This window comes from Phaseolus vulgaris, chromosome 4 (assembly GCF_051622355.1).
Source record: "Phaseolus vulgaris cultivar YP4 chromosome 4, ASM5162235v1, whole genome shotgun sequence".
NCBI classification, from domain to species: Eukaryota; Viridiplantae; Streptophyta; class Magnoliopsida; order Fabales; family Fabaceae; genus Phaseolus; species Phaseolus vulgaris.
The window spans coordinates 11,488,333-11,512,617 of NC_143501.1; the positions used below are offsets into that span (position 1 = coordinate 11,488,333).

General features: G+C 32.1%; 1 protein-coding gene and 1 pseudogene across 1 annotated transcript; both read right to left on the reverse strand.

The window, feature by feature from the left end:
• Positions 1-770: 770 nt before the first annotated feature.
• Positions 771-10,530, reverse strand: LOC137837226 (eukaryotic peptide chain release factor subunit 1-3). The gene is made up of 2 exons (XM_068646162.1): positions 10,394-10,530; positions 771-2,354 (listed from the first exon to the last, which is right to left on the reverse strand). The coding sequence occupies exon 2, from the start codon at positions 2,326-2,328 to the stop codon at positions 1,018-1,020; it is 1,311 nt and encodes a 436-aa protein (XP_068502263.1). The 5' UTR covers positions 2,329-2,354; positions 10,394-10,530; the 3' UTR covers positions 771-1,017.
• Positions 7,389-8,213, reverse strand: LOC150027906 (uncharacterized; annotated as a pseudogene).
• Positions 10,531-24,285: the final 13,755 nt, after the last annotated feature.

Below are 24,285 nucleotides of genomic sequence, written 5' to 3' on the forward strand. Positions count from 1 at the left end.
TGTTTAAAATATATAAGTAAATTAAAATTGTAAAAATGTGACAAATTCATTGCAGATTTACCTGAAGATGATGAAATTTAAGTGAGATATTTTAAAAATATAAAATGATCTCTTCAAATTTATCTTATTGTCATGCTTACTTCATATATAATATTATGTATATGTATTTTTTATATATAAAAAATAAATGATAGAAGATAAAATAAGAATAATCAAGTAAAAAGTTTGTTGTAAGTTTTTTAAGATTTATTAAAACCGTACTATTAGTTATATATATATATATATGTGTGTGTATATAAAATAAAATTATTTATCAATTTTTTATATAATATATACTCAATATTTTAAATATTTACATAGGTCTCATTTTAAACACCCCCACGCCCAGCACAAAAAAAAAAACGAAATATTTTTTGTTGTTATCTTTTACTTAGTCAACACTATCTAAATTCCCAAGGTATTGTTTGGATGAGAAGATAAGAAGAAAAAAAAAAGACCTGAGAAACTATATTTGCTAAGAATGAAGAGAGAAGACAACTTTAAAAATAAATTATAAATAAATAAATCTTTCAAAAATATAAATATTACTTATTTTTTTATCTTTGGAAGATAATCGATGCAAAACATTTATGCAGTATAATGGAAGTATTAGTTTCACCTTCATTATGCAGCTCACACTATGAAACAAGGAAGCGATGAAATTAAGCTACATTGTATTAACATGTGCAATATGCTTCAATTTCAATAAATAACTTTGTAAAACTCCAACATTTCAATCATGAGTTATTCCAATCATGTAACCAAGAAATGTTGTAAAATTATGAGTTGCCATAAGCATACAATGACTAATAAAAGGGAAATTGAATGAAACATAGGAAAGGGAAAAAGTGATACATAGAAGACGATCAAAAACAAAAAAGGATAAAGTCAAAGTCTTACAACCATAATCAATATCCAAGTCCTGCTTGGAGGCCCTTATAATCCAAAACAAAGTGATGGTCCTGCAGTAACAGACAATTAATCAGAATCAGACACTTCTCCCTCATCAGATAACTCATCAAATGATCTTATGTCAAGCTGGTACCGAAGAATTCCACCAATGCCACCAAACCCTCTGCAGAACTGTGACCCTTCTTGAGATTTGTTGGTAACAAATTCCAGGGAGCATCCAAATCGTTTGTACTCATTGGCAAACCACTCAAGCAATGGCATCTTCTCCTGAACTTCCAGCTCTGCAGAGGTTGCTGCATCACGGAAGTTGCTTTGATTGGTCTCCTGGTCCTTGCTTAAGTGCTTTATGACAATCTCAGCAGTGACACTATTTTTCAGCACATACCTGTTAGTATCCAAATTTTCCCACACAATGAGTGTTTCCACAGCACCCATCTCCAGTGCCTTCAATGTGTCATCAACCCCAAAGACATATCTCCCAGTGTCCTGACTTATCTCTTCAAAATATTTCCCTATCAAGCGTTTCTCTTGAATGAACTTCACATTTGACAAAATCTCCGCAGATAACTCAATAGCTTGATTGAATCCATTTTCCCCACCATAAGACACATCCACCACATTCAATATTTTTGCTTGCAACCGAGGATCAAACATGTCGGACTGACTCAGCTCAGTCTTGAAGTCAGCAGAACCAGCAAGTATCAGTCCAGAAACATTAGGTTGACTGGTGGCAGGATTGATGAAAAACTGAGTAGCAAGTTCTGCAGTTTTTCTAACATAGTTGTGACGTTTTTCCATCCTGAGACGAGCAAAACGCAAAGCTGATTGACCTCCTCTACCGTGCTTCTTTGGAAGATCAACAGTAAATTTGTGAAGCACCTCACGAGTGTTTCCACTTAAGGTCCCAAAGAGGGTGCCATTTCCATCCATAACAATGAAACCAAACTTGTCATCAGATTCTAAAAGTTCATTAAGAGCTTCAGTGTGAAACTTGTTATCACAGAGGTACAATGATGCATTGATAGGCTTGAAAGGTTCAAAATCAATTGTCACCTTCTTTTCCTTGCCATCATCAGTGACGATGGTTCCGGTGTAAAGAACCAACCCATTTGGAGGGACCTTGTTATATAGTTTCAACCTCTGCTGAGCAGAGGTAATGGCTCCCAACACTGACTGTCGGTTCACCCTACTTTTGATGTTTGAAGCAGTTCCAAATTCATCTCCCAACATCTTAGTGACTCGGGATATTTGATCACGTGGAGGCATTATCAGAGAAATCATGCTGGTACCGTTACCTCTAGCAGCTTCCAATGCCTTGATCAATTTCTTGATCTTCCATATCTCAATGTTCTTGTCTGATTCTTGACCATCAGCCATTGTTTGCGATAACAGGAAAGACTAGCCTACAAGCATAACAACAGAATGCTATTGAATTCAGCAAGTTCTAAATCAGTTAACCACCATATAGATCTAAATCTATTTTAGTCTCCAATGCTATTGAATCATGATTGAATTATTTTTTTTAAAACACATTAATATGCAATAACACATCTGTTAAAACAAAGTCGTGATTTCAAAATACCTAAGTGCATTGGTGTTGTTTTCAGGGTGGGTTACCATGCTGCCCAAAAAATTCACTTAAGATCCATCAAGTAAAATTTTAAATATCCAATCCACCCATGATCTGTTAATTGGATAAATAGCTAATTATCCACTAACTATTTTGTATGAATAATAGATACACCCATTAGTAGTTTTATTATCTTTTGTTTTTCAAGACCACACTGTCCTTTCTCTCTTTTCAGTAATGCAACTACAGCACCTGATTGAGAACAGAAAAGCCTATGTTTCCCCAAATTGTTGACAGATCAGGTCAGGTATATAACAGAAAAGTTCAAAAACACAGAGGTTAACTTTGCTGTGGAGGATTCATCAAACAATAAAATAACACCAACTCAAAAGTCTCAATTTTTTGAGGATTCAATCAACAATAAAAAGTGTGAAAACCCAAAAACAATTTACAGGACAAAAAAGAAAATCTACCTATAAGATGGTGTAGTGCAACAGAAATGTTGGGAAAGGGCAGCAACAAGCGACAACACTGATGGTGAATAATGAAAACAGTAATGAACTGATGATGACAACAATGCAAGAGTGAAGAGAGGGAAATATTCAGAACTAAGAGAATGGCGGCAAGGTTTTGGCTATAAAGGAGGCACAGTAACTAGCTGAGGAGTAGATACACACGTGTCTGGTGATCCTTCACCCACCCAATGAAGGAATCTAGACACCAACTGGTATGAGAATAAGGACTGAATTTTATTCAATTGAACTGATACCGAAATACAAATTACACAGGAGACTGAGTAAAATTGATTGAGTACAAAGGTTTCCTTCCAAGATGTTTTGAGCTTGGTCTCTCCCTTCCCAAAATCCACTTACCAAAAAACTGTGCCTACCCTCCCCCTTCTTCTATTTTTTTTTTATGTTGCTAACAACTGCCTTACGCTTGCCCCTGCTAATAACTACTAAAACAATTCAGTCCTACTAAAAAACCAAAATCCTGGCTCTCCTCTTATAAATTTACTTATAAGAGGCCTAACAATACTCCCCACCAAAAGAGTCACCTTGTCCTCAAGGTGAAAAGAATGAAATTGCTTCATGATGGTTTCCACTGGTTCCCAAGTGGATTCAAATTCTGGCAGGTCAGTTGACTGAATAAGAACTTTGGCAGTTCCATGAGCAGTGTTACGCACCACTTTTAGAGCAGCTAGTGTTATCTGCAATTCCAATTTTTCCGATAACATAGGTGGTAGAGGTTGAGGATTTGTTGATGGAGAGAACACCTTCAGTAAAGAAACATGGAACACGGGGTGGATTTTACTCTTTGGTGGAATGGCTAACTGAAAAGCAACTACTCAAATCTGTTTTGTGATCTGATAAGGACCATAAAAACATTGAGTCAACTTCTCATTTCTCTTCCGAGCCAATGATCGTAGCCTATATGGCTGTAACTTGAGATACATCCAATCGCCAATAGCTAAGGATAGTGGGGTCCTAGATCAGTAGACATACTTCTTCATCTGATTTTGTGCTTTGACCAAATTTCCTTTGAGATAATGTAACATTTGGTCTTTGTCATAAGTCATCACGTTCACCTCTTCCACAGTTGACGGGATAGTGGCTGCTTTTAGAAGATAGGGTGAGTCATGACCATAAAATGCTTTGAAAAGAGTCAATTTTAGAGAGCTGTTATGGTTAGTGTTAAACCAAAACTCAGCCCAACTCAAGGAGTTAGGCCACTACTAAGGCTGAGTTCCAGTGAGGCAACTTGGGTAAGTCTCTAACCATTGGTTAACCACATTGGTTTGCCCATCTGTTTGGGGTGGTACACAAAGCTAAACTTGAGCCTAGTGTCGGCCAATTTGAACAATTTTTACCAGAAGTGGTTTAGGAATATTTTGTCACGATTCGATACAATAGAAGAGGGAAATGCGTGCAACTTAACAACCTCGGCGATAAAAATTTCTACAAACTCTATTGCGGTAAAGGGATGGCTAAGTGCAAGGAAATGAGCGTCTTTAGCCGATTTATCAACCACTACAAAGATGACATCTTTCCCTGAGCATTGGGAAGCCCTTCAATGAAGTCCATGGATAAATCAACCCACACTTGGTTTGGTATAGGTAGTGGTTGAAGAAGTTCTACGAAAGATAAAACTTGATATGTGTTCCTTTGGCATGTCTCACACGTAGCTACATGATATTGGAGGTCTTTCTTTGTGCCTTCCCAATACACAAATCCAGAGATTCTTTTATAGGTTCTAAAGAAACCCGAATGTCCCCCCACGACTGGGTAGTGAAATTCATGTAAACAATAATGGAATTCGAGAAAACCCTTTTAGAAGCACTAACTGATATTTATAAAACAACTTCTGATTCTGAAATTTATAGCTTGGATGGGAATTAGAATCTTGTATCAGATCATGAATTATCCCCTGAAGCTTAGGATCTTGATGAATTTCAGATTTCCAGTCTTCTATTTACTCAAAGTGGATTGAGGATGAAGTTGAAAATGTCTTTTTCTAGAGATAACATTAGCCACCCCGTTCTCCTTTCCTAGTCTCTAATGTATCTCGAAATCCAGACCAATGAGTTTAGAGGTCCATCTGAAATCTTCCTCACTCATTATTCCTGGTTCAATAAGAAATTTGAAGTTTTTTTTATCCGTCAGAATTATGAAGTGCCTAGTGCCCCCAGTTTTGCACAACCATCACTATCAACATCAATTCTCTCGTATACTGACTTAGATTGCCCCGATCAAATAGAGTCTGGCTGAGGAAAGCCACAGGCCTGCCCTCCTGCATTAGAACCGCCCATAGCCCTTTGTTAGAGGCTTCAATTTCTATAGTTAATGTTTTGGAGAAAACAGGGATGGTCAATATAGGCAACTATGCCACCAGGTTTTTTTAAGGCAATTTGTGCTTCTTCATTCTACTGAAACTTATCCTTTTTTAACAATTGAGTCAAAGGTCTAGCTATCTTACCATAGTCTCTAACGAACCTTCTATATTAACCTATCAATCCAAAAAATCCCCTCAAAGCTTTAATATCCTTAGGTGTTGGACAATCCAACATGGCATCAATTTTCCATGGGTTTGCTACCACCCCCATTTAGGAAATGATATGACCCAAGTACTCCAATTGATTTTGGTTAAAAGTACATTTTTTTCTTATTGGCAAACAATTGGTTCTCCTTCAACAATGTCATAATAGCCCGTAAATGCCTTCGTTGTTCATCCTCGCCCTTACTGTAAACCAGAATATCATCAAAGAAAACTAGCACAAATTTCCTCAACTATGGGTTTAGCACCTCATTCTTAAGAGATTGTAAGATGGAAGGCATTGGTGAGTCTGAAAGGCATGACAACAAACTCATAATGTGCTTCATGAGTCCTGAAAGTCGTTTTATGAATGTCCTCTTCCCACATCCTGATTTTATGGTAACCAAATCATAAATCCAACTTAGAAAAAATCACTTCTCCTCCCAATTCATCAAGCAATTCAACAATAATAGGAATAGGGAACTTATCTAGTATGCTAATCTTGTTAAGAGCTCGATAATTTACACAAAACTACCATCCACCATTTTTTGTTCACCGAGACTATAGGGCTTGAATAAGGACTAACACTTGGTCTAATTATACCAAATTTAAGCATATCATCTACTAACCTTTCAATTTCATTCTTCTGGTAGTGTGGGTACCTGAATAGTCTCATGTTGGGATTATTAGACGCTTCCTTCAACTAAATCACATGGCCTTGCCTTCTAAGGGGTGGTAATCCTTGTGGTTCTAGAAAGACCGAGTCGTATTCTTCCAAAATTGATTTTGTACATGCGAAACAAATTGTTGGTTCTGCTTTCAGCTAGCATCAAACAGTACTTCACTAGGAATCCTTAGCCTTGATCACATAGAGCCTTTAAGAGAGATTTGAAAGAAGCTACGACTCTATTAAATCAGAATCACCCTTCAATGAGTGATATCTGACCACAACTAGAATTTAATTCACAAAAATTTGCTCTTATTTCTCCTAGACTAGCCAACCGTCCCATTCCCAACACCACATCAACTCCTCCAAGATCAAAGACACAAAAATCTTGTTGAATTTGTAGACCTTACATCACCAAATTTACTTTAGGACATGCCCCTTCACAATCTAGTTTTCTCTCATCAACCACCTCCACTGTATAAATGAAGGTTGCATGCATATTGAGTTCTTGTTGTTGCACAAACATGGTGGAAATGAAATTATGAGGTTCCACGATCAATAAGTACCATGGCTTGTCCTTTTCCAATCTTACTCCACAACTTAATCATTTTCTTTTACATAAATCCAACAATGCTACACATAATTAACTAGAGGTCTTTTAGCTGTGTCTTCCTCTACCACCGTAATTTCTCCTCCCTCTGCATACCCTTCTTCTTCCCTCTTGCCCAACACCAAAACATGTAACTATTTGTTTGCACACACCTAGCTTGGACCAAATTTTTCATCACACGTAAAGCATAACCCCTTCCTAGACCTCTCTTGTAACTCTGCATCTATTAACCTTCTAAAGCTTCTTCCTTTGAAAGTATTAGAAGGTTTCACCACACTTCCCTTTCCTGTAGAAATTCCAATTCCAGACACATTTCATTGTTGCTTCACTCATGTTCCCACATCATTGTTCAATTACTGATATACGTCCTCTTTGGCCTGCTCATCATACTTGTTGAATTTCCCCCTTTTGTGGCCAACTAGCTTTGCGTCTTCCTCTACCACTGTATTTTCTCCCTCTGCATACCCTTCTTCTTCCCCCTCAGCCAACACCAAAACGTGTAACTATTTATTTGCACACACCTAGCTTAGACCAAATTTTTCATCACACCTAAAGCATAACCCCTTCCTAGACCTCTCTTGTAACTCTGCATCTATTAACCTTCTAAAGCTTCTTCCTTTGAAGGTATTAGAAGGTTTCACCACACTTCCCTTTCCTGTAGAAATCCAACTCCAAACACGTTTCATTGTTGCTTCACTCTTGTTCCCACATCATTGTCCAATTACTAATATACGTCTTATTTGGCCTGCTTATCATACTTGTTGAATTTCCCCCTTTGGTGGCCAACTAGTTCTTCTAATCCACTCTGTGGCACAATCCATTAAATCAGCCAAGCTCTCTATTGGATAGAGCTTTAATTTTTCTTTAATTAAATCCTTAAGCCCATTCATAAAGATGCCCCTCAAGTATGTTGGTTATGCACTCTTTAACAGACTAGCATAGAGTTCGAACTTCTCTATGTATTCTTCCACTGGATAATTGTTGCCGAAAAGCCTCCCAAGTTTGTTGGTACACAGAGAACTCCCACCATTGATACCTAGTCAGTGCTTTTCCTTCCATCATCACCAGTAATTTTTCCTCTGCAGACATCCCTTTCAAATCAAATTATCTTTCCACTCTAGTTGTCCAACCATATGCATCCTCTCCATCAAAAACAGGCATATCCACTTTGTGTCATCCATCATTATGGCTTCCCTTTGGTTTTCGACGTTGTTCCCTTCCCCTGTCTTGCACGAATTTCTCGCACTGAGGCATGCCCTTCATTTAACATTCAACACTCGTTGCTATTGTTTCACACATTGCCAACAAGCCTTTGAACCCCCTCTTCAAGGCCTCCACACTCACTTCCATGCTAAGCATTGACACCATGAATGGTGTCCAAGAACAACCTGGCTCTAATACTAGCTGATAGACACCAACTAGTATGAGAATAAGGACTGAACTTTGTTCAATTGAACTGATACAAAGATACATAGGAGACTGGGTAAAATTGATTGAGTATAGAGGTTTCCTTCCAAGATGTTGAGAGCTTGGTTTCTCCCTTCCTGGAACCCACTTACAAGAAACTGTTGCTAACCCTCCCCTTCTTCTCCTTTTTTTATTCTGCTAATAATTGCCTAGAGGTAGTTACACTTGCCCCTAAGAATAATTGCTAAAACAATTCAATCCTACCAAAAAAACCTAAATCCTAGCTCTCTTCTTATAATATTTACTTATAAGAGGCCTAGCATAATCATAACATTAAATTTAGCCAATTAAAAATCAATAAAAAAATTGGATGGATGAAGGTGGTGTACCATATATGATAGTGAAACCACTTTAAGGTTATACTTTATATATAAATAAAAGGCACGTATTAAACAATGTATAGTGTAATTTGTGTATTGTACATAAAATCTTGCTAGTTGGCACCCTTGTATATGTGATGATATTTTCATTCTTCCAAGAGTTGATAGACAATCATATATTTAGATCCCCACAAGCTAAATGTGGCACCATATATTTGGTAATAAGAAAATAAAATAACAAAGAACTAGTAAGCAAAAATGAGTAAGACATGCAAAAGTGACACAAATGGAAAAACATTATAAGGTCTTATTTTCACACAATGGTTCAATAAGTTGAATTTTTGGACTTTGATGAAAAAGAAAAAATTAAAAAAAGTGGTTAGATTCTTATTTTCCTACATCAATAAAAATTTATATTATGCAATGTGTGTATATATATGTGTGTGTGTGTATATGTGTGTGTATAGACATATATAGGGTGATTGAGAGAGAGTTTGCAATATGTGCTGCAGGGAAAACGTCACAAAATTGTAACCATACAGGGTAGCGCAAAAACTTAAATGTTCAACAACAGCTTGAGAAGCACTTTCCAAAACCTTATAATCAAGATTGTTCCCGCATATCATAATATTAATGAAAAATACGACACTTTGTTTAATACATTCAATTAATACAAAGAATGTGAAAAATTATAATCTTTTCAAATATTTTGTTTGAGATAAAAAAATAAATAATTTTCAAGCAGGGTCACTGTAAAGATTGTCACACTTTCAACCAATTAAAAATCATCTTAGGTATGGCCTAACTAGTATAAAAGTCAACAAACTTATCATAAATGATTAGATAATTAATCAAATTTTAAAACAAAATACAGACTCAAAGCGTCCTCATTTAGACTTCTAAAGAAACTGAAAACATGGTAATGATAAGAAAGGAAAAATTTAACCTACCTACAATCAGCCTAACATGTGAAAATGTCACAGCAAAAAATGAGATTTAAGTGAAAAAAAAAAAACTATGTTTTTGAACTTTGTACTTTTTATAAAACTTGGTTTTACTCGGTGCACTTTCAAATTAAAGTCCTCCATCTTCTCAAAATATTTGATTTTAATCCTTGTTTATATTTAAATTTCATATTTAGTGGCGTTTTTTTTACTGTCATAAAATTGAGGGAAGGACAAAAAAAAATTTTTGAAGTTCGAAGACCAATTCATCAATTTGAAAGAACAATAACAAAATCCAAGTTCGGCAAAAGAGTATACGGACCAAAACCATATCTTTCCCGAAAATAAATCCGTAAACACAGTAAGCACTCTTAACTGAACCATCCCAAAGTTGAGTTAACAAACACCAATCAATTCCAAAAGATAGAAATGAATTCGATAAATAATCTCTTACCACACAATTTTTTGCTAAAAGAACTCTTATTAGAAAACGGAAAACTTGTTAAACCCGTGTAAAAAAAAGCATAAAAAAAAGGTAACATAGCCATATCAGTCAAAACAGATTCAACTTTCTAGTCAAACCATGAAAGACAGCAACTAAAATTGCATATTAGTGAGGTTAGCAGATAAATCAAATCAACCCAGGTAGCAGTTCACTAACAGCATCCATAAATAAATCAAATGAACCAAAGATGAAAGGTTTTGGACTCCAGTGAAGAAAAACACTAAACATATTGCAAATCGAAAAGAAATTGTTGAATCTAAGGATTTGAATCGAACAAGTGAAGTTTGAGATGTAGGAGAAAAAAGAGATTGGGGAAGTTTCCATACCTCTGTGACAAGAAAGGATGCTAGAGATGAGAAAAGGGAGTGAAGCTGAAACTCCCCCAATTAGGGTATTAATGGTGCTGCTTGCTTCTTCAACCTCTATTTCGTCATTGGTTATTATTATTATTATTATTATTATTGTTGTTGTTTTTTACTTGGATTTGAATAATTGCAGGGTGGACCCACCACGGGCATGTTGCTGAAGCGGTGATGCTCCCTCTCACATTTTTTTAATCTTTTTTCCGTCCATCGTTTTGCCTCTGTTTAGGCACTAACTTTCTAATAATAAAAAATCTTCAAAATTTAAATAGGTTTTTTTTTAATTATATTTTATTTTTTTATTTATTTTGTTTAATTTGAAAAGGACAATAATATAACCGTTTCAATGTTTTAAGTTATATAAAACATAATGTATTAGTTTTATTAACTACTAGAGAAAAATATGTTTTTTTAATGTGTATCTATATTTTTTATTTTATTATTTATATTTAATTATGTATAATATTGAAATTTGAAATAATAGCGTTATTATTTGTACACTTATATTATAAATATTGTGTTTTTTATTTTTTTAATAATATATTTTTATGTAATAATAAATTATTGTTGTTATTTGAGGTGTTAGTCAGATGTCAAGTAGCATAATTATGTTTAACATAAAAGTTTTTATAAAAAAAATACGAATAATACACAGACACATCTAGTAACAATTAAGTGGTAACAAAAAATGAGTTTAAAACAATTGAAAAAAAATAAATTTAAATTACAAAATAATCAAAATAAATTAATAAAATAAAATATTAATAAGAATAAAATAAAAATAAATTTATGTACACTAAAAATAATTATAATAAAGAATCTCTTTTATATAAGTATAGTTAAAATGATGTACATCTTGTTATTCATCTATTAATGATTTTATTGTTGATTGAGTAAAATATAATCATATAAAATTGATAACTTAAGTGAATCTCTTATTAATAATAAAATAAAACTAAATGAAATAAATCCTGTTAATCTTTTTAAATCAATGAACCGTTAATCTAAAATCAATTTCTAACTTAATTAGAAACTTTAAACGTGTAATATGTAATGACATTACAAAAATTATCAGTCCCTTAATTAAGGACCTAGGTCGTTAGCATTCCAGGCAAATACATCATTTTAAGCAGATAAATATGAATTTTATGTTAAAATAATTTTTTTCCTCTCAAAAACAAGTTATATTCATTAAAAGTTATCAAACTAATTTATTAATAATTGAAACTTGTGGGCGCATACATAAGAAACACAAGTTACCTACTAGAGAAAATAACATCTTAGTCTACATTTTTATTATTTTATTTTATACAATTGTTTAAATAGTTTATGAGTCTTTATTCAAGTCACTTGGGCACCCATAAAGACTCAAAGAAAGTGGTGTAAGGTCCTCTGTATAAGGGTTTCTTATTGCACCTCCATATATTCTTCTCTTATTTCTATAAATTTTTATATTTCCACAAATATCCATCTGTAATATTTCAGATTATGTAATCTAGAAGTTTTTTTTCAAATTTGTAATTAGCTTTCGGATTACATAATTCGGAAGTTTTTTTTTCATATGCATGATTAGTTTTCGGATTATATAATTCGGAAGTCTTTTTTAGTTTTTGGATTATATAATCTGGAAGTTTTTTTTCAAATGCGTGTCTGGATTACATAATCTAGAAACTACTCTATGGGGTGGCACAAGAAGAATAAAAAGGTATTTTCACGTTGTGTATAGAAGTGGCAGAAGAACCTATGGAGGTGCAGGAAGAAATAGTCTCGAGTTGTAATAGGTTGAAAGGTATTACAAGAACCTCTTCAATTGTGATATCATTGTTCTAGCTAATTATTCATAACCATATAATCATATACCTCAACTTAATGAGGAAACTAAGTGAGCCATTTTAGCTTCGGTTATTATGGGGAAGATTTGTAAAGTAATTGTGAGCATGGAACCTTTTGAGACTTTTGTGTGACGAAATTCAACTATTCTTATTTAAACAAAATTGGCATATTGTCAAAGTATATTTATGGAAAATGGTGGATGATGCATTCTCAAGTTCCAGGTTAACCCTAAAGTGCTTGAAACAAAAAAAAATAAACTATTTTTCTTAGTGAATTTCGTTTTGCTCAACAAATTTAAAATAAAGGGTTAAATATTTCTTTTGGAGTTACATCAGCTCAATTAAAGTGTTTTCGCTTAGTCAATTAGGACAAAAATTTGATGAATTTTCATTGAACCAAATCAATAAAAGATAGAATTTGTTTAACACACAAAAAAAAAAGGAAAGAAAGAACATTGATTTTCTACACGATAAGTGTTCTCTATGCTTATTAAGCATAATAACATTTTTTTTCTTTTAAATACTTGTTAAGTTGATTTTCATAGTTTTCTCAATAGTTTTTACAATAATAGAAAAATAGAGTTTAACTATATTTTTTTATTGATACGTTTTAAAACTTATTTGGTAATTAAAGGTAGTGAAGTCAACATTATTCTTTGTTTATTCATAATGACTTGTGTTCAATAAAAAATGAACACTAAAAGGGTAGTTGACTTCAAGTAGTCTTTCAATGAATTCAATAGTGAATCTAGTCGATCAGTGTTCAAAACTTATCTGCAAACAGTAAAAGTTAGCAAAAACAATAAAGTAAAGGGGGGTTTAGATTGTTCAATAGAGAATGTGATAAACGGTAGAAAAATAATAAAGAAAGCAAGTTGATTCTGAAGTTCATTCACCATAACATCTTAGTCTACATTTTTATTATTTTATTTTATTGAGTTAAAATTTAATTATTATAATAATTATTATTATTATTTAATTCAATATATTTTTAATATATGTTTGTAACATCCTTATTTTGTGTTGCTTAATCAAGGATCCAATGGTCACAGAGCACATAGCTGAGGCTATGGTGAACTATTCTATATTAATGTAGAGGTAAGTCATAACGGTGACTTATTGCTTTAGATAACCTTGTGCGAGAGATTGACTTAATTTGGCAAAATAAGAACAAGGATTTTGAATAAAACATTGCATTTATAAATAACAATAACAAAGAAATTTCACAAAGCTATTTTAATTCTAACATCTATGTTATATTGTTATTTTTTTGCTTTAATGATTTGTCTACCACTTCACCTCTCAATCTAAATATCTATTATTATTATTATTTATAGTTACTATTTACAAATATTATATGCAAACCATTTCTCAATTACATATCACTTCAACATAAAAGATATTATATTTTAATATCATTAATTTCTAGTGGATACGACGATCCTTAGTTTTACTACAATTGACTTGGTTCACTTGCCGAGTAAAAGTGGGGAGATTTAACTGAGCTAACTCACCATGTATGTTCATTTTGGTGCTATAGAAACTAGTAGAAGTAACTAAGAGAAAAATGTTGTCCTTCATGTAGACTAAATGTAATAGTGGGAGTTGTCCGCATAAATTCAAAGACATTTCTAAAAAGGCTCTGACATAAGGGCAAACAAAATCACACAAGTCACAATGACCCTTTTTAGGACATCTACAAATATAAGTAATAACATGCATAACAAAAAGAATGAATAATGAGATATACATGTCTTACGTGATTTTTCATGCAAAAAAAATAAATCATAGCTTCGAAGTGCTTAGTTTCATAGTATGTTTGATAAACAACTTAAAAAGTGCAGATTTGTATGTCCTTCACTGTATGTAGTTAAGACTCTAGAAGTAATGAGTGTACATTTGTATTATTCTCTCAAGTGAAAATTTTCCTTGAAAAAATACATTTATTATTGTGTAGCCTAGAAAGACTTTGTGTATTAAGTCTATAGAGACAATGTCTATTTGATACTTAATCTCATAAGGAGAATAGTAGATAACCGGAAGTTTTGTGTACTTGTATAGGCTAGAAATGGTAAAAATAGTAAAAAATAATACTTCTATTAAATTATGATTAATAGAATGTTTTATATGTTACAAAAGAGAAGTGAATGAGTTTAAGTTTGAAGTGAATCTGTATAAATAAAGTGTTTATCATCTTTTTCTATTACTTGAATCCTCTACTCTTGAATGTCCTTCTAAATGCTTCTAAAAGAAATTGTGAACAAATTTTAAAACCTTATCAACTTTTAAAAGTCTTTTTAAAGATTCTATTTATTCTTCTTTTCGAAAGCTATCAATTTCGTTATATATATATATATAAAATGATTTTTTTTAATTCCAGCAATATTTTAAAATATTAAAACATAAAAATCATTAAGATTGTTATGCAAGAATTATAATTGTTTTATATACTTAAATATATTTTTATTCATTGTAGTTTTTTTCTTCTAAAATGAAAATCATTATTTCTTTATCACATTTTTATATATTACTAATTAAATACTCATGTGTTGAAAAGGAACTTATAAGACATACTAGTGTTTTGTGTTTTGATATAATGTTAACATTTTGGCACCTTAAACAAAATCTTTAAGAGTTAGAAAACAAATTATACTTATACATCTTAAAATAAGTATTAGAAACTAAAAGTAGTTATTTGAAATTTAGGGACTACAAAAATATACATATTTAAAACAATAAATAAAAATAATGATTTCAAATTTTATGAAAATAAAAAATAAAGAAAAAAATTATTGAAACTAAAACCAAAACTCGCTAATTTTAAAAGTGTTAAAATATATTTTAAGTTTTATTTTATATATGTTGAATTAATTAATTTATATAAACTAGCAGAAACACATATACTATGGGGTCTATGTATTTATATATATATATATATATATATTATTATAAAAAACTTATACTTTTCAATATTTTTTTATAGATTAAATGATTATTTGTACAACGTTTTGTTCTTTGGAATATATACGAAATATTGTATTACAGGAAACCTTAAGATTTACTATCAAAATAATTATGTTGACCATTTTTTATAGATTAAATGATTATTTTTTGTTTTTTTAATTGTTTAAAAAATGAATGATAAAAAATAGAAAATAAAATTATTTGAATTAAGAAAAATAAAATAAAAATAAATGAAAAGTACGGTCAATCCTTTTATTTGTTAATAAATTATATTCATTATTTTAATCTTATTTTTTAATTATTTTACTACTTTAATATATTTTGAAATTATTGTTATAGATACTAAAGAGGAAAAGCATTATTAAAAATTACTATAATTGAATATTTCTTTTTAGTATTCTTGTTGACTTTTCGAATACTTGAAGACCAGAATTATAAAAATATTTTATCTTTATCCCTTTTGATTTTAATATTTTTTAAGGTAAGAGATAAGATTGTGGAATTTGAATGAGATAAATTCATTATAATGGTATTAGTAGAATTCTTTCTTGATAAATGAAACATAGAATCAATCGTTTTCATTTAAATTTAATAAATATGTTATTTAAGTTTTAATACATACTATATATATTTTTAAAATAATATAATTATAACCTTGTTTTATATTAATATATAAACAAATATCTGACAAATTGTATATTAGTGTTCATTCAAGTAACTATTAAAATTAAAATTCATATATTTATTATATCTGAAAAAACATAATTCTATATTAATTGTATATTAATGTTAATTCAAGTAATTATTAAAATCTAAATTAATATTATAGTTTTTAATTTTATTTTTACAAAATTGTATGTATATATATAGAAGTTTTAAAGAAGATACTTAACGTTAACTAAACTATCAATCATAAAAATTACCATGTAAATTTGTTTCAGATTCAAAAATTGTTCCTTGTTTAATAATCGCTTAACAATAATGATGAAATGGTAGTCAAATTTAAAAATTGCTCCTTATTTAATAATCGCTTAGTCATAATGATAAAACCTCCAAGATAAAATAATGAAATAAAATATTAATATAAGAATAAAATGAAAATTTTTTTATAAATAAAAAATCGATTATAAAAAAAAGTCTTAATTATATATTGTTATAGATTATATATGATTTAAATTGAATTATGAACATTTATTTTTATAGCAAAAAGTTGATTACTTAAAAGTTAATATAATTCAGAAAGTTATATAAGAAATAGATTATTTAATTCAGTTTAAACTACTTTAAATTAAATGGAATGAAATTTTTATATTTAAATTATTTTTTAAAATATATTTGATATTTAGGATTTTTAATTAAATAATTATATTTATATAAAAACAAGGAAACGAGATACGTACTACAAAATAATACTTGCATTGTTTCTTATTGAATTTTATGAGTACATTATGAAATTAATATTTTACCTGTTATAGATTTTTTTGTTTTGTGCAAATATCACTGTGATATTTAAATATGTGTAGTACTCTTCCCGTGTATTCTCGGTACCACACATTTCATCAACAAAATGTTATTCTTCCTTTGATCTCTGTTGTGATATTTAAATATGTGTAGTACTCTTCCCGTGTATTCTCGGTACCACACATTTCATCAACAAAATGTTATTCTTCCTTTGATCTCTTTTGGAGATCCCACATCGACTAGAGATTAGAGCCTTTCATTGTATATAAGTGGATGCAAACCTCAATCCTATGAGTCGGTTTTATGGGGTTGAGTTAGGCTTAAATCCACTTTGTAATAATCTCCTCCATCATATAAATTCAGAAAGCAATCAACATACTCAAATGAAATATCCGTTTTGTTTTTAATAACTAATATGTCACTTTTAGATTTCATCATCCATAAATGACCTTCCAGATGTCACTTCCGAAAATCTGGATATGAAAATTTGGAACTGATAACTCACTTCCGAAAATGACCATCCAGAAGCTTAAATGAAATATGAAAATGGTTCGAAATCCAGAATGTATAAAAATCACTCCCAAATTTGTGCATCTGTAAGCAAAACTGAAATCAAGGACAATGTTGACCTTTAAATTTTGCGTTGGGTGCATGTCATAAATAATATGGTGCAGGGTGAAATTGTCTTCTTCCTTTGTCTCCTAAAAGGAACTAGGCTTGCCAACTCGTCACTTAGGGAACAAATATTTTCATTTTGGACAATTTCTTCATCTTGCACCTTTTTTTCAAAAGTAATTTTGGAATTGAAAGATTTATGGATTATATAATTTAAAAATGAAAAAAAAAATCTTGCTCCTTTGGCCAAAGTAATTTTGGAATTGAAACCAAGGATAATTTTAGAATTAAAAGATTTATGGAAGTACATGAACAAATTATGGAGGTGAAGTTTCCTTGATTTTGGTTTGCACTTTGAAAGAAAAACTTTAAGTACGGTAGGTACTGTAGAGGAAGAACGATAGAGAGAAAGAAAAAATAAATAAAATATAATGATATTTATTTTATTACTTTTACCCATTTTAGTTCATCCTTCCATTTCTTTTCTTACCTTTGTACTAAATCACTCAAAGGCCATTTTAGTACTTATTTAATAATGTGGAATTAGCGAGTGTTTTTATTAACCCTTGAGTTGATAAAAATATATTTTATTTCAAGTGCATTGTGCTGCTAAACAAGTTGGTTTCCTCTCACGTGAACGGTCAAATGAAAGTTTGTTTGTTTTTTTTTTCTTTTAGTATAAGGGTTAAGAACTTATTTGTTGGGTGCTTGTGATAATTGTTTTATGTTGTATGAAGGCAAGAAAACATCATAACAATGTGTTCTATGGTTGATGGATTTTGTGAATTTGATGATTTTATTTGGATTTTGAGAGTTTGTATTTGGTGTTTTGATTTTGTTTTTTTCTTAGTTACTCACTTGGCATTTCAATTCTTATCAATGCAAATTTTGATTCAATTGAGTTAGTTTTTGTTATAAAACTTCATTTGAGTTTATATGTAAGGTGCATTCCTGAATGAACCTCATTCCAAATATAGTTACTGATTTTGCTTGTTCTTTCGTTTTTAGCAGCAGTTGATTTACTGAATTAGTAGCTAAAATGAATTGAATACCTAATTCTTTGTCATGTAGCTTGTTGAGTTGTTGGCCAAAAGAAACTTGGTTCAGTGTTAAGTTTGCTTGGTCTTTTGAATAATCCTGTATCGATCAGTCCTCGATCATCGACGCCAGAGAAAGACCTCAAACATCGACACTAGAGAAAGACATCAGACATCAGACATCAGACATCGATGTCTGATAGTAATGGTGGGCCACGTAAGGTGGGTCCCATAATTCATATCAGATACTAGTTAAACACCCAGATATAAGAAAAAAACCTAAGTCACGAGAGGATCATGCATGGGGTGTGTATGGTACATACGGGTACAACACAAGAAAGTGTTCCTTGGAGGCGCTGAGGTCCGTTAGGGTTAGGATTTCCAAGGGAAGATTGCATGCATGACACGTGAATACTCAGGGCACCCATAGAATAGATGGCCATGCAGGAACCCTATATATGGGTAACGGAACAGAAGTAACCCTAGTTACAACCTATATAAAAGGTGGTAAGAACCCTAGCAAGGTACACCGTTTCTAAGACTGGAACTACTTTATTCACTTATCGTTTCTTTTCCCTAGTACTGACTTGGGCGTCAGAGTGCAAACGACCGCCAGAGCGCCCTTTGTCTCTACAGGTACAACGTTCCTCAACCAAGAAGAGTGCATGCGAAGGAGGAGACAGGCGGGGCCTGAAGCTGTCGTTGGAGTCAAACGAAAACCAAGTCAACCGACGAGAACAAATCCTTAGCCACTTTGTTGTGTTATTTCTTTCTTCATGATGGAAGAAGTTAAACAGATGCCATAATTAATGACTTTTCTACGACAATGGTGAAGATTTTTTCTATGAATACTTCTTTAAAGAACTAGACATTCTTTTCACTTATCCAATTTGAATGTCGATTTTTATTGAGATTCATGTGGCCCTAAGTCAACTCCACCCAAATAGTTAGGCTTTCCTAAAGACCTTTCAAAATTTGTGTACTCATATGCACATCCAACCAAGTGTAAATACCTTTATATATTTTTATCAATTGAAGTATGGTGTCGAGGTTGGTTGGGTTTCTTTGAATGGAGCTCACTATGAGTCTCTTTTTATCGTGTACTTCTCTTCATTCAAGAGATACTTTTTTTATTCTAATTCCAATCCTCGGTTTCTAGTGTACTAGCAATGTCCATCAAAATTCAAGTCTAGATCTCCTCGACTCGTTTCTTCTGTGGAAAAGAATGACATTGAACTTTTAAAGTCTTTGTCAAGGCCTTCTAAACACCTCTCTAGTCGATGACCCCTTAGCCATGTTTATAGGTATATTTTATTTTTTTAATTTTTCTTTATTGACTATGTTAGGTTTGTTAGTATTCATAAATGATTTTTTTTATTCTTCATAAATCATGGGTAAAATTTTTTATTTGCGAAAGATGTTTGCCTAGTCTGATGAGACGTATAGGATCTCAATGATTCCGAGCATTCGAATGGTAGCCCTTCAAATCTTCCCACGTGGCCTGGGCTAACTAACACTACTCAGCCTTCGAATGCAGTGAAAGAGAAGGTGATAAATAAACTATTCTCTAACCCTTTAGGTCAAATAGACGAAGGAACAAGCTCGACTCGAGTTGTTTTTCAACCCATTCAAGTTTTGGTTCCGAGTAATGCTCCCTCCTCAACCCCGCCTGGCGTCATTTACCATGGAAGAGTAGTAAGGCTCCTTGTCTTGAGCATATTTATACAACAACTTGAGGATCTAACTCCCTTTTGTTGGAATTAATGGCTTAAACAAGAGGGGGTGAACTGTTTATCAAAATATTTTTGCAAAGATTGAATAAGAATGAAACTTTATTAACAATCACAGAAGAAACAATCAAGAAAGTCAATCAAACAATGTAATTAAAACTGTTTGCAGAATTTCAATCGGTTGAAACTTCGTTTTAACCAGTTATTTATGGCAGTAGCAAGAACCAATTCAAATAAAACAATTAATAAGGAGTGAGTGAGTGTGTGTGTGTGTGTGTGAGAGAGAGAGAGAGAGAGAGAGAGAAATTACTCAGCCAATTATACTGCTTCACTCAACCTTGAGCTACATCCAGTTTCCAGAACAACCACTGGGTTCCACTAGTAACCAATCACATATTACAATTCACACAACCACAAAGAGGTGATCTAGATACCACAAGAACCACTCACCTTCTTTGCCAAACACACAACCTTAGTCAGAACACTCTCTGACCTTACAGGTTTACACACTTCACAAGTATATAAAAGAAAATATTACAAGAATAAGAAAAGAACAAATTACACCTGGATTTACAGGAATCACAGAGCTCCTATGATCAGACCTTGAACCAATGCACAGCTACATAGCAATCTTGCGAACCTTTGAAAAAATTTTCTAAAAAAAATCTCAATCTCACTGTATTTAACATCTCTCTTGTTGTTATTTGTTTTGAAAGGAAAGCCATATTTATAGCTCTCAAAACTAGCCGTTCAAGACAACAATCATGAGCCAAAACAGTTTTGATTCAAATGAAAAACAGATTAACCGGTTTTTGAAAAGCTGTTATGAAATGTGACAATCAACTGGTTGAAATGTCGTTTTTATCGATTGAGTTGGTTAGTAAGTTATTTATCCAAGTCAAAAACAGTTTTGAAAACCTTCAACCAAGCCAAGTGACAAACAACCGATTATATCGTGGTTTCAACCGGTTGTTTTTCCCTTTGCTTAGAAAAACACTTTTCTCTTTTAAAAAGATTGAACTAGCTTTGTGCAATGGACTAGGAATGATCTTTTACAAAATTTCTAAACACCCTAGACTAAGCTTAATCCAAAAGCAGCACAACATCAACATAGAAACTTTCAACACAAATTTGAATCATCAAAGCTTCCATGCTCTACACCTTTGGCATGTAGGAATGCACACCAATACAATATCTTATAGTGGTGGTTTCCCCATTGAATATGATATCGAGTTAATTGACCATGTGGGATCGTTGGAGAGCCTAAATGGTATTGATGTAAAGATGACAACCATTGTGAGAAAAAGTTGGCTGAAAACATGGAGGGAGAAGCCCCATTAAAGTACTTGAGGAGCAGACACATGAATTATTGAAGTTTAAGGCCGAAGCAAATGCTACTGAATAAGTACGGTTGTTAGAGCTCGCTCAAAGTGCAACTCATATTAAAACTCTAGAGGATGAAATGCAGCTCCCCCGAGAAGCCACAAAAAATGCCAAGAAGGTCAAGGGTTTGGACAAGACCAAACTGAAGGCAACCTCTGATCAATTCCTAAAAGAGAAGAAGGAGGTTGCGACTCGAATCGCTCATTTAATGCAAGAAAAGTAAGAAATGCCCCTGAAAGAAAAAAAAGATTTAAATAAGTTGAATGTCGAGCTAGCCTTAGCAAGTGTTGAAGGTTTTAAAAAGGGTTTTGGCAAAGCAACACACCAAGCCGTGTTGTTTGCTCCTATCTTATACGAGAATAAATAACAACAACTCGGTTTCTTTGGGCTGTGATATTTCCATGCTGTTATATGGACATTAATATTCTGTATTTTATTGGGTCGAGTAGTACAAATTATTAACATTAATAAAAATGTTATATTGACATTAATAATCAGTATGTTATATTGGAACGTATCCATGATATTAATTGTATATGTTGATATATATGATTAATATGAGATATGTCTGTTGAACCAAGTGGTGTTCAAGCTTTGAAGAATCCAAACCCTTTGAAGGATGTTGAAGCCTTGGCTGTGTTTGGTGTTGCTGTGCTGGTTTAGTATAGTTCTGGGGTAGTTTGAGTATTGTAATCCACCCCTTAATCGAATCTAAAGCATAAGCATCTCAATCTTTGTAAAAGTAAAATGTTTTCAAACTAAGTTAAAACAACCGATTGTTTTGTCGAAACAACCGATTGTTTATACTTAGATGTTTTGAGAAAAAGATTGAAAACTATTTTTCAAATGGTTGAATTGTTAAGAACCAAAACAACCGATTGATTCGAAGAAACAACCGATTGTTTGTTTTGGGACCATAACAGAAAAAACTGTTTTATCTTTGACTGAGCTTTAAATGATTTAACTGCTTACGCTCCAGTCATTAAATGCTTTGACCAATCTTTTAATGCAATTTAAGAGTTTGTTAAGATTTGATAACAAACTACATCTTTGAATATATTCAGAAAAACAAATTTGTAAAAACAAGAATTTTGAATAGAGTTTTCTAAGTTTTTCAAAGAGCTGAGATTGCAAAAAGTTTGTGATTGATCAAAGTCTATGGAATAGGATTCTGCTTGTATTGATTTCAGATTATCTTCTGTAACAAGTGTAATCCTTGTACTCTGTGAAACAAGTTTCGTTTCTGTGTTTGCTGAGATTGGTTGTGTGTTCTTGAGGGGATCAAGATCAGCAATCTTGGTGTTGGTGTGTTGGCCAAGAAGAATGTGTTTCTTGAGGTGTTCAAGGTCATTCTCTTGGTTGTTGTGTAAGTGATCAAGTTGTGATTGCTTAGTGGATTTCCTCAGGGTTTCTGAGAAGACTGGATGTAGCTTTGGATTTGGAGTGAACCAGTATAAATTTCTGTGTGCAATCTCTCTTTCCCTAACTCTTTAAATTCAGTTTTGATATTTGTTAACTGGTATAAACAACCGATTGTTTCGTTAAAACAACCGATTTTTTTACCAGTATTGTGCCTTTTGCTTTATGTTTTGAAAAAATGATTTCTTAATCAAGGCTTTCTTGAAGTATTTTCATTCTAGGCTTAAAAGTTTACAAAAATCTTCTTTAAACAATTCACCCCCCTCTCATTCAAAGTCATATATTCTAACAATGTCTATCTTATATATGTTTCACTAATGATCGGATCAAGTAGATTAAAACATCAAGTGGTGAGAAATTGAAAGAAGTTTGTCAATCAGGTTATATGTCTATGAACTACTCTAATGTAAGAAGATGAGAGCGGATTCTCAAGACACTTTTAATGGGTTAGGTTTTAGTCTTTGGTAGGACGTGCTTAATATGAGTCTTTCTAAAAATGTGAATGGCAAATTAAATTGTTAATTGGTGTTATGATTAAGGATTCATGTATCTTTGTGACTACAAGTAGATGTATGTTTGTAAATTATGTTAGATCAAACACTTATCATTAAACTAAAAGTTATAGTTAATAGTTAAAGCATAATTTTTTTCTATTGAAGAGTGTAACAAATTAAGTGTCACGACTTGATTATAACTTGCCCATCAGGCCTCCAACACGGGACAATTCCTACATCCTTCAAAAATCAGTAATTGCTCAACTAGGAATCAAATTCTTTGATTGTGACTTGGTCCACCTGACCTCCGCTACGAAACAATTGGCGCAACTCAACAATTTCACCTGCAACAATTTCCTCACTAAAAATCAAACTTGTAACCTTAGTTTTGATACCAATTGTTGGATCAAAAACTTACCATTAGGCCAAAAACTATAACTAATATATCTACGTAACTGTGTAGTAGTCCAAGTGTCACAATTTGATTAAGTGAAAACAAGTCAAAACACAAGAAGGAAGATTTAAATTGTATTTTAAAACTTTCTAAAACTTTCACAATATATCGTCTGATGATACACAATTAGATGATAGTTTTACTTGACAAAAATTCTGTAAAAAAAGATTTGGTTCGTAAAGCTCTCATTCTTTTAGTTAGTGTGATATGATAATATGTCATTCATGTTGTGAACTTTATACTGGTTTGTGTGATAGTGTAGACAATGTCCAATTCTTAATGACTGATTGAGTTTCACTACTCAAACTGCTCTTGCAAGCTACAAACTAAGTGTTATTTGGAACACAACCACTCTTAATAACCCAAGTATTTTTTTTGGATATGAAGCCACTCATGGATAAAAGCACGAGTATTTTTTGGAACTTAGCCACTCTTGGATAAATAACCTAAGTATTCTTTGGAACTCA